Raw genomic sequence first — 12,011 nt, 5'->3', positions numbered from 1 at the left:
CGAAACCCTAAAATCTGAATTTTACCTCAAACACTTCAAATTCCGAGTACAACTATAAAATCAGTTGTCCAAGCTCGAAATAACAAGAAATCGAGGCGAAGAACAAAATTCGAACGAGCCAAGGTTCACGGGTTCGAACGGGATCGCGATAAAACCTTGCAAAATGGGTATCACTGGGTAGCCCTTGTCGAGAGGATTCCGAATATGTATTTACTTAAATTTTTCGGCGACCGGAGCGGCTAGAATCGAAGGTCAAAGCTTCGAAATTGACAAAAACAAAGAAAGATGGAGCTTTCGGTGCTGGAGAGGAAAACGGGGAGAGAGAAAGAGCTTATCCTTTTTCTTTTATTATTATTATTATTATTATTTAAAATAAATACGAAATGGGCTGGGCTTCGGGTGTTATAACTTGGGCTCTCACATTCTCCCCTACTAATAAAAGATTTCGTCCTCGAAATCTAGCATATACAATATTTATACAAAATTGGTTAAACATTTACCACTGATAGTACATTGGGAAATCAGAATATATGGAATAATTTATTACATTTTCAAACAAATGAGGCCAATCCTGACGCATCTTAGCCTCTAATTCCCATGTAGCTTCTTCTCTCCCATGTCTACTCCATTGCACCATAACTAGTGGAATCGTCTTATTCCTGAGTTGCTTTTCTTTACGATCAAGAATTTGCACTGGATGCTCAACATAGCTAAGGGAACTATCCAACTCCACCTCATCAGTCCTCAAGACATGAGAAGGATCTGGCTCGTACCTTCGTAACATAGATACATGAAACACATCATATATCGCAGACAAACTCTGCGGTAAGTCCAAATGATAAGCTAATATGCCAATCCTCTCAACAATCGCATATGGACCAATATAACGCGGAGCTAGCTTCCCTTTGCGCCCAAATCTCATAGTACCACGAAACGGTGATACTTTCAAGAAAACCTGGTCGCCAACCTGAAACTCTAAAGGTCTACGCCTTTTATTAGCATAGCTGGCTTGACGATCCTGAGCTGCTTTCATTCTTTTCCTGATCATTTCAACTTTCTCTTTCATTTCTTGTATAAATTCTGGTATTGCCATCTGTTTTTCTCCTACATCTTCCCAGCATATCGGAGATCTACATTTTCTGCCATATAAGGCTTCAAATGGTGCCATTCCGATGGTTGCTTGGAAACTATTATTGTAAGAGAATTCAACAAGTGACAATGATTCCAGCCAACCACCACTAAAATCCATCACGACTGCTCGCAACATATCCTCGAGTGTCTGAATGGTCCTCTCTGACTGACCATCTGTCTGTGGGTGATATGCAATACTCGTCGCCAACTTTGAACCCAATGCTGATTGCAAACTACCCCAAAACTTTGAAGCAAACCTGAGATCACGATCTGATACTATGGTTACAGGCACACCATGCAATCTCACGACATGATCGATGTACATTTTTGCCATTTTCTTATAAGTACATGTACGATCATAAGGAATAAAATGGGCTGATTTAGATAATCTATCCACAATCACCCAAATCGCATCACAACCACGATTAGAACGAGGTAGGTGCGTCATAAAATCCATAGCAATGTGCTCTCAATTCCACTGTGGCACTTCAAGACTATGTAACATACCACCAGGTCTCATTCTCTCAGCTTTAACCTGTTGGCACGTCAAACATCTAGCAACAAAGTCAGAAATCTCTTTCTTCATACCTTCCCACCAATAATGAGATTTCAAAGTATGATACATCTTTCTGATTCCAGGATGAATACTGTGTCGACTACAATGAGCTTCTCGAAGTATAGCTTCTTTTAAGTCTATCAAATTCGGAACCACAAGTCTACCATTATAGCGCAGACATCCATCTGAAGCAACACTGAACTTGTCTGATTGACCTGTCTGAGTCAATTCTTTCAATCTATGAACATGCGGATCAGTTCTCTGTGATGCTTTAATTTTAGAAACAATTTGTGGTTCAACTTGAATAGATGAAACTATAAGGTAGTCGCCATTAGACTGATAAGTCCATCCTGAAGTTCCCAAATGCTCATGAACCTTTGAAATAGTCAAAGATGCCAACATTTTTGGCTGAACCTTTCTACTCAAAGCATCTGCAACTTGATTCATTCTCCCTAGTTGGTACTGAATCTCACAATCAAAGTCTTTAAGTAATTCCAACCATCGACGATGTCTCATATTCAAGTTAGACTGTGTGAAAAGATACTTCAGACTCTTGTGATCAGAATAAATCACAAATTGTTCCCCGTACAGATAATGACGCCATATCTTCAATGCAAACATAATGGCAGCTAACTCCAAATCATGAACTGGATATCGAGTCTCATGTGGCTTCAACTGACGAGATGCATATGCAATCACTCGCCCATTTTGCATCAAAACACAACCCAGTCCATTTAGAGAAGCATCTGTACAGACAACAAATCCACCTGAGCCTGAAGGCAAAGCTAGCACTGGAGATGTGGTCGATTTTTCTTTCAAAGTCCAAAAACTAGACTCACATTCTGCAGTCCACACAAAACGTCGATCTTTCTGTGTCAACTGGGTCATAGGCCTAGCTATTCTAGAAGATCCCTCAATGAAACGCCTATAATACCCAGCTAATCCCAAAAAGCTTCGAATCTCAGACACATTGGTTGGTTTAGGCCAATTGATAACAGCTTCAACTTTACTAGGATCAACAGATACTCCTTGTGCAGATATAACATGGCCTAAAAATAAAACTATGTCCAACCAGAACTCCCACTTAGAAAACTTGGCATACAACTGCTGCTTCTCTGAGTGTTTGGAGAACTAGTGTCAAATGTTTTTCGTGCTCTTTCTTTGACTTGGAATAAATCAAGATGTCATCAATAAAACGATAACGAATTTATCTATGAATTCCCGGAATACACGATTCATTAAATCCATAAACACCGCTGGAGCATTAGTCAACCCAAACGGCACAACTAGGAATTCATAGTGTCCATAACGTGTCCGAAACGCTGTCTTAGGAACATCTTCCTCTCGGACTCTGAGCTGATGGTATCCGGAACGAAGATCAATCTTGGAATACACAGAAGTACCCTGCAACTGATCAAACAAGTCTTCAATACGCGGCAGAGGATACTTATTCTTCACAGTAGCCCGGTTCAACTGCTGATAATCGACTCACATTCTCATCGTTCCGTCTTTCTTCTTTACGAACAATACTGGAGCTCCCCAAGGCGACATACTTGGTCTGATATAGCCTTTCTCCAGTAAATCCTGAAGCTGTTCTTTGAGTTCTTTCAACTCTGTCGGAGCTAAACGATATGGTGCTCTAGATATAGGATTTGTCCCTGGCGTCAATTCAATGGTAAGATCTATTTCCCTTTGAGGCGGAAAACCCAGAATCTCATCAGGAAATACATCAGGAAAATCCTTGACAACGGGGATGTCTGAAACTTTCAATCGTTCTTCCCGTGTTGCATCAAGAGCATAGATCAAAAATCCTTCGTTGCCGATTGACAACAACCTGAACATTTCCATTGCAGATACTAATGGAATTCGAGACTGTGAATCATAACCATAAAAATTCCATTTGCTGCCATAATACGGTCTAAATCTGACAATTCCATGGAAACAGTCCACAGTAGCTCGATAATTCGTCAATATATCCATACCGAGGATACAATCGAAATCAGACATGGCTAATTTGATTAGATTAGTTATCATAATATTATCCTCAAATCTAATCACACAATTTATGACTATCTCACGAGACATCAAGTATACACCGGCAGGAGTAGCCACAGACACAGTATCCAACAACGGAATAGTAGCAATCTCATGCTCATCAACAAATGCAGCAGATAAAAATGAATGAGATGCTTCAGTGTCTATCAATACACGTGCAGGATAATCGAAAACATAGCAAATACCTGCAATCACTCCGCCTGGTGCATCCTGAGCCTGGTCCTGAGTCAATGCATGTACTCTAGCCTGCTGCGGCACCGGAAATTGTTGCTGAGGAGGACCTCGAGGTGGTGGATAGCCGGACTGCTGAAATGACTGTGCAGGAGCATATGGCTTAAAAGCTAGTCCTCGGGGAACCTGTCCAGACTGTTGTGGCTGAAATTGCTGTCTTTGGGCATTGGGCCACACTTTAGCAAAATGCCCAACTTGACCACATATATAGCAAGACCCCTGGACTCCTACACACTGTGAACTAAAATGTCTTCCACCACAGCGATCACAGTACACAGCATTCGAAGACCCAACAACACTGCTCCCTTTAGTACTACCTGAACTGGAGGAGCTGGATTGAGATCTACTTCTTAAATTGTTTACCTCTTGCTCTGAATCGTTGTTGCTTCGGTTGCTGGGATGACTGTTGAGGCTGATAAGGAGATAAACCCGCTGGCATCGGCATATGACTTCCAGATCCTTGAGAAGTAGAGGCTGGAACTGGAACTGGCCGTGATTCTCCTATGAGCAGACTAGCCTCTATCTTCTTCGCCATTTCTACAGCTTGAACATATGTATTAGGCGATCCAGTCATCACCAAAGTATGTATAGTCCCTTGTAGCCCATGCAGGAAACGAGAAAGTTTGGACTGATCATTTCTTGCAACATACGGCACATATGGCAAAAGAGCAGAAAATTGAGAAGCATATTCAACAACTGTTTTATTTCCCTGCACCAATTGGTTGAACTCTTCTTCCTTGCCATAATAATAAGAAGGAGGTGCATATTCTTGGTTAAACTGAGTACGGAATACTTCCCAAGTAATGATTTGTCCAGATGCTTTCAGTGCTTCCTCTGCAGCTTCCCACCAAAGTTGTGCTCGATCTTTTAACTGATAGAATGCAAGCTTAAGTCTGACACTTTCGGTATATTCGAGCAAATTAAATAGATGGTTTATGCTTTTCAACCACGGAGGCTTTTTCGCCATTTTCAGTGCCAAAGAATTTGGGAGGACGTAATTCTTGAAACTGAGAAATTATTAATTGCATCCCACCAACTTTCTTAGTCAACTGCTCAACTTCCTGATTCACTTCTTCCTCCACGTTTCTAGCAACCTGGGATGCAGGACGACCACGTCTACCCCTGACAATATCTTCAAGTCCTCGGACATTCTGGGCTTCTGACTCCTGGACAACTTCTTTTCCCTTTTTGCCTCTTCCTCCAGGTGCCATTCTATAAGACACAAGGATTTAAGACCAAGGCAAATAACTTAATAAGCACAAAATAACCAAAGGAAAGCTGAACTTAGTCTCGTAGCTAGTTATTAAACTAAGTTCAAAATCTAATCAACAGTGCTAACTCAAGCTAATTCAAATAAATCATAGCACATAGTTCAAACAAGAGTAAATAGTCAAACACATACGCAATCATTTTATTTGTGTCTAGACTCAAGTGCCCTAGACTCTAATTCGAGCATATCCCAGTTACGCTCTGATATCAACTGTGGGGGACCAGTGCACCTGATTAACATTTAATGACCAAACAACCATGATTTATTAATGTAAACAGCGAAAGCGATTAAAAATTTTCCTTTTGGGCCAATAGAAATTTCGGCATGACCTCCCCGTAAGTAGGACATCTCAAAAATTTCCAAACAACACAAACAACATTTATATACTCGAAATAAAGTCACAACATCAATTCATAACCTATAGCCGCACTGGCCAGGACTAAACACATGCAGAGCCGGCAAGGCTCGATCACATAACTATCAATTCAAAACATCGTAAGAATAACAGTACATCTATACGGGGCATCTCCCCGGTAAATGTATGACTCCATAATATAATATCTGGGAACTCGCAACAACAATCCAACTACTGGGCACCGCTACCTGACGCTCCACCAGACGCGTCAAATCCTCCTGGATAATCTGCTATGGCATAAAAAACAACCACACCATAAACGAAAAGACGGGTCAGGCCCTAGTACGACGAACCAGTAAAATTATGACAATTATATCTGACGTGAAATAAAATCAAGTAAAATGCAATGAAATGCAATGCAATGCGTGTCGGTAACAATGAAATAACGGATACCAAAACGGAGTCCAATAAAACGCATCAGCAACAGGAACAGTGGCCACCCGTGCCAGGAATGCAGCAACGTAATATCATGTCGTCGCTCATCCATGCACGTAGCATCGAGGGTCCGGTAGCGACCCGGTCAGTCCTCGAGCAGTCATCTGGAGAGTGCTAATCCTATCACTCGTTCCATCGATAAGATGTCAGGAGTGATCTATCCTATCACTCGCATCCATAGATGACGCAACATCTCAACAGATCAGCAATGATAGCAATCAACGGAGTCAAGGCTCGAAATGCTATGTATCAACTCAAATAAATGCATGAATGCAATCACGTATTCACATAGGCACATAAAGCACGCCACAACTCATTACAAAATACTTAATGTCATTCCACATCGCTATAGACGTCATAAGAAAACGGTTCATACGTACCTCAACTGATAACTAATTTACCACCCAAATATATTAAGGATTTCTCGCAGAATCCAATCATGTGGCAAATAATACATTTCATATCAAGTCTCATTTATTTTTCCAATATTCCCTAATTTAGCCTAAAATTCCAAAAATCCTTAATTTAGGCTTCACAATTTCTAAAATTCATCGCAAAGTCAAATATAATGATTTATTTAACTTAAATCTCTCAATACCGGACAACTTGAACTTTCGATATTTACTAGGAATTTCCAAAATGTTCATTTTTTTTATTTCTAATGCTGTAAACACATCCCAATAACGATTTAACATTTCACAAATCATAAATTCCCAAATTAATAGGCTAAATTCGAAATATTATCTAAATAAAATTCGAAAATTAGCTTAATACCTCCAATCGGCTCCGATATAGCACCTACAATCAATAATCCAATATATATTAATTATTGGAACTCAATTGAATTAAAATGCCCAAAATTCGAAACCCTAAAATCTGAATTTTTACCTCAAACACTTCAAATTCCGAGTACAACTATAAAATCAGTTGTCCAAGCTCAAAATAACAAGAAATCGAGGCGAAGAAAAAAATTCGAACGAGCCAAGGTTCACGGGTTCGAACGGGATCGCGATAAAACCTTGCAAAATGAGTATCACTGGGTAGCCCTTGTCGAGAGGATTCCAAATATGTATTTACTTAAATTTTTCGGCGACCGGAGCGGCTAGAATCGAAGGTCAAAGCTTCGAAATTGACAAAAACAAAGAAAGATGGAGCTTTCGGGTGCTGGACAGGAAAACGGGGAGAGAGAAAGAGCTTATCCTTTTTCTTTATTATTATTATTATTATTATTATTATTATTATTAAAATAAATACGAAATGGGATGGGCTTGGGGTGTTATAACTTGGGCTCTCACATCTTGAATAGATGTTCCGCTCGTTTCTTAGAGGTTTCCTTAAGCTTTGCATATCGTGCAAAGTATTTGTAACATAGATCGTAGAGTCATAATCAATTTACCATGTGTTATAAATCATATCGACCATATTAAATTAATAACAGATAAATGAAATAGGAATACCTTTATTTTCAAGTCAATCATTAAATTTAATGCAATCCTTCTTTATGTATTTCGTCTTTTTACAGAAGAAACACTTGGATTATTTCTTGATGTTAGGTTGGGGTGAAATTATTCATTTCCCTTTTCCCTTGATTTTGGCTTGCTTCTTATAATTTCTTTGTGTTGTTATAAAAACATTATCACTCGTTTCCTTTAACTAACTTCCTTCCTCTTGAATACACATGGTCATTAATTCATTTATTGACCACTTATTTTTATGTGTGTTGTAGGAAATTTTGAAGGGTCCATATTGTTGTGGAAGAGTGCATAAAATTTAGTGCACAATAAAAGTTTCAGATATTTCTACTTCAAGTGTTTTGAGACGAGCCGCTATATCCCACATTTTTATTATGTGATCTCCCACAGCTCTCATACTAGTAAGCTTTAATGAAGAGAATTTCATAATTAAAGTGTTGGAAAATGTCTTATCTGAAGATTGAAAATGTTTATCAGTAGTCTTCAGTAATTATTTGACATTATTATGCTGATCGACGGAACCAACCATGCCAGTAGATATTTTGTTATTTATGAACATTACGCAGAATCGATTAGATTGATTCCATTTTTCATAAAGATCATCATCATCTGGAATGTTGTTTTCAATAATAGCAGATGGTTCGTCTTTCTGTATAGCATAATCAATATTCATTTACCTAATTGAAAAGAATTATTTATTTCCATATTTTATAAATATCTTCATTCAGTTCGAGAATGTCACATTTCATATAAGAAAAACTCGCAGATTGCATAACTGCATAAAAATATAATATGCTTATTATTTTTAAAATTTTGAGTTAATATCATGTTTTATCAATGTAAATCATGTTTTAAAAATCTAGTAACATAAAATTTTCCTATGGGCTAAAATTTTAATTCAATAAGATTTTTCTAGAACATTATGATAAAACTATCAAAATATATTTTCCCTTAACTTCTATAATTTTGATATTTTAATCTAATTAGTTATATAAATATAACAAAAATCCATGTTAGATAAAATTTATTATGTTTATATAATTAATTACAATTAATGTTCATTATGTGACCCAAATCCACTAAATGCATAATTTTTCATAATTAAATGTTGTGGCTATTCGTCAAGTATTTAAAATTATATGGTTCACTGAACAAAATTTTGGCTTTATTTAACGCTTTATATAATAATTATTTAGTGACACAATCAACATTTTTCAAGAGTGCTCCCAAGAAAGATATGTATGACTAAGGTCCTTTAATACCTAACTCTTAGACAGAGCAACGTTAATCAGGGAGACCGGTGGCAAGTCGAGGCAATTTAAACCGATCCATGAAGAATTCCATCCGATCATGTTTTCTTATGTTACCTTATAATTGTTATTCAACTTAATTATCCACATTTATGTGATTTTTATAAGTCAAAATTTTTCATTAAATAATTTAATATTCATATTTTTACTTGATATATTTATTTTAAATTATTAATAACTTAATATAATTTAATATGAACATAATGTTAATCTTGATTTACCAAAATAATTTTCAATACAATTTGCATTTAAAAACTTCAAAAATAAATGCAAGCATAATATCAAATAAATACCAAAATATTTCACATCATATCTAATATGAAAAATTAATTTATAAATATGTACTGGAATTGGCACTGAATTTGAAAATATTAAAATCTATTTCCAAATCATTTATTATTATTATTATTATTATTATTATTATTATTATTATTATTATTATTATTATTATTATTATTATTATTATTATTTCAAAAAAAAATTGAATTTATTTACCAACAATTGTATTCAATTATCTTCATTTGTGTGGAAATTTAAGCACATCACATACACGTGATTCCATTGGAATTAGTGAATGCAAAACTTTTCATTTGATCTTCAAAGCATTTTTCTGCAACTTCTCCTTCTGAATGCAAAAATTTCTCATTTCATTTCCAAATTTAAAAACTTTATTTAATAATCAACACTTCAAGGAAAAATTTCAAGTGCAACCGAGAACAAAATTTTAAGACAAGTTTCTTAATATTATTATCTTCGACCTTCAAACTTCAAGTTTCTTACGTAAAACTACCATAAATTTTTTTTCCCAAAATTTCGTGATATCTAATTTTCAGAAAATGAAAACAAATATTTTCAAGACATAGTTATCATGTCTCTGATACCAAATGTTAAAGTTTTTTTTTCAATAAAATCATGTATCTACACAACTATGAACTTGATAAACAATATGCGGAAGCGGATCGAGCATTAGCTCCGGTCATCGAATAATTTGTATGTTTTCTGTTTTCCTCCCATTGAAGCTTTCTAAGAACTCCAACTCTCTCCATAGATGATATATTTTTTTTTTTTTGCTAATGATGTGTGTGCTTAGGGATCTCAATCGCTGGTATTTATAGACCTCTCATACTAACAATTTCTTCATCCCGAATGTTGTTCTTCTCCTCCCTTCTCTATTTTCTTTCTAAAACTTGTGCGACAGCCCTTCTTGTAAAACTCTGGTGCATCGTTAACGAATGCGGATTTACGACGCATCATGCCACGAGGCTCGGAATTTGGTCTGCACCACCGACCGCTGGCATTGTGCGCAGAACCTACACATATGCACACGGGCATCTTGGTTGCGAGTCCTGCAGCCCCGTGTGCACGTCACCCTATTCCTTCACTTCCATGCCATCGCACCACGCACGCCCACAACACATATATAGGTATACATGCACACACGCATACATATGTTAGTCTTAGGTGAAACATTTTGATATATAAATATGAAAAACAAAGAATAAAATTGGATAATGAGATTTATGTAAAAAAAAAAACCATAAATATTATTAGGGTAAAAACTACTGACAAATTGAAATATATCCACTATAATATTGTGGGTTACAATATCTCATTGTGTTTCAAAACATAACACAAACTTTTAATACACGAGAGCAAATACCTCACAAATATTATAAAATTCAAGCACTCAAATGCTATAAAATGAGATAATAGAGAATTGAGAACGAGATTATAAGAAATGAGGGCAGAGATCTTTATTTATAGAGCTCATCGTCTGTGTGAAATACTATGAAACCATGCCCTCTTCTTCGTCAACTTTGCCGCACAATTTTGAAAAATGGACCTACTGCAATAAATGTTGTGTCTGCCATCTTCCACATTAATTTTCCAGCATTTCTCTCACTTGAGATTTAGTCGAGAATCATACACATCTCCACACATCCTTTCAGTTTTGTGCATATCTACACTTCATTCATCTACTACTTTTCTCACAAATTGAAATTGGACTTCAATGTATTTAGTCCTGGAATGAAATGTTGGATTTATTGAGAAACCTTTTCGATACTTGTACACTCTTTCTTGAAATCTCCCTTTACCGTCACATTTAAAGTAGCAAATATATTAAGTTTTAAAAATCTTTGATATACCTGAGTGAAGCTGAATCAGTTCAGCACACCTTTAAAAGAATTTTATCTAATCATTTAAATATCATTCCTTGCTAAGTTAGTGTCGTCGTGTATTACACGTATATATCAGTTTGTATATTGTCTATTAATCAGTTGAGATACTAGGAGTTTCAGTTTGGTAGTGTTTAAGACCAAATGAATCGGGATCTTACAAACTACTTGATCATCCAAAGTATTCTAGTGAGAACATTCCAAAAGGAAGAAGGGTGAGGTATGAGCTTCAATTCTCCGAATATCTAGAAACATATCTGTCATTTCAGCTTACCATTCTCATTCATTCTGTGATTTGTCAAATCTGTTAGTCTAACTTTTTTCCACACTTATATGTTAGCAATCTGACATAGACACTCAAGAATAATAAGTTTAGTTCTCAACTCATCTGAACTAATAGAAAAAAACTTACATATCGTGTTTAAGTGTTTATTCGATCCTACAAAATTTAATAGTATCTTTATCTATATTTTTAGATGACTACATCACTCTTAATAAAAAATATGAAAGTTCATTGATTTGAAAATTACAAAAATTATCATGTTTTAATAATTATTCAGTTGTATAAAAACGCAAAAATAAATTAATAATTTTTAATAATTTGATAGAATTTTATTAAAATTTTAATTATACATTAATTATATAATGTATTGCTATTTTTTTTACTAAAATTTAAAAAATATTTCAATAATATCTTTATTTATAATTTAAAACTCAATCATATGTTTATTAGGGGTGTTCAAACTTCGGATAAAACCGAAAAAGCCGAACACTAAACCGAACCGAAAACCGAATTTTATAATTCGGATATAAATGTTAAAACCGAAATTAATTTGGTTCGGTTTCGGATTATAAATGTCAAAACCGAACCGACCGAAAAAATCGAAATTTAATTAAATTAATAATGTTATTTTTATTTTATATTGTTTATTGAGATGATATTAGTGAATGGAGAATTA

The 12,011-nt window shown here is 35.6% G+C and overlaps 1 protein-coding gene and 1 long non-coding RNA gene across 2 annotated transcripts; both read right to left on the bottom strand.

The window, feature by feature from the left end:
* Positions 1 to 1,600: 1,600 nt before the first annotated feature.
* On the bottom strand, positions 1,601 to 5,184 carry LOC140842856 (uncharacterized). Its single transcript, XM_073211057.1, has 6 exons — positions 4,921 to 5,184; positions 4,337 to 4,844; positions 3,771 to 4,290; positions 3,241 to 3,611; positions 2,527 to 2,736; positions 1,601 to 2,139 (listed from the first exon to the last, which is right to left on the bottom strand). The coding sequence occupies exons 1-6, from the start codon at positions 5,182 to 5,184 to the stop codon at positions 1,601 to 1,603; spliced, it is 2,412 nt and encodes an 803-aa protein (XP_073067158.1).
* Positions 5,185 to 5,530: 346 nt separating this feature from the next.
* LOC140803701 (uncharacterized) lies at positions 5,531 to 7,248 on the bottom strand. The gene is made up of 2 exons (XR_012111916.1): positions 6,868 to 7,248; positions 5,531 to 6,213 (listed from the first exon to the last, which is right to left on the bottom strand). It is a non-coding gene; the product is annotated as an uncharacterized lncRNA (long non-coding RNA).
* Between the last annotated feature and the right edge of the window lie 4,763 nt (positions 7,249 to 12,011).

Source organism: Primulina eburnea, chromosome 10 (assembly GCF_022965805.1).
Source record: "Primulina eburnea isolate SZY01 chromosome 10, ASM2296580v1, whole genome shotgun sequence".
In the NCBI taxonomy this organism is placed as follows: Eukaryota; Viridiplantae; Streptophyta; class Magnoliopsida; order Lamiales; family Gesneriaceae; genus Primulina; species Primulina eburnea.
The sequence above is the reverse complement of the archived record's forward strand: the minus strand, read 5'-3'. Positions and strand labels throughout refer to the sequence as shown.

What these genes read in the sequence shown, in the direction of transcription:
- LOC140842856 (XM_073211057.1), bottom strand. Translation starts at nt 5,184, where the DNA reads ATGGCACCTGGAGGAAGAGGCAAAAAGGGAAAAGAAGTTGTCCAGGAG. An exon ending in ACAACGATTCAGAGCAAGAG is followed by an intron (nt 4,291 to 4,336) that starts GTAAACAATTTA and finishes CCTCCAGTTCAG; the next exon opens with GTAGTACTAAAGGGAGCAGT. An exon ending in GAAAGGCTATATCAGACCAA is followed by an intron (nt 2,737 to 3,240) that starts GTATGTCGCCTT and finishes TTTTATTTTTAG; the next exon opens with GCCATGTTATATCTGCACAA.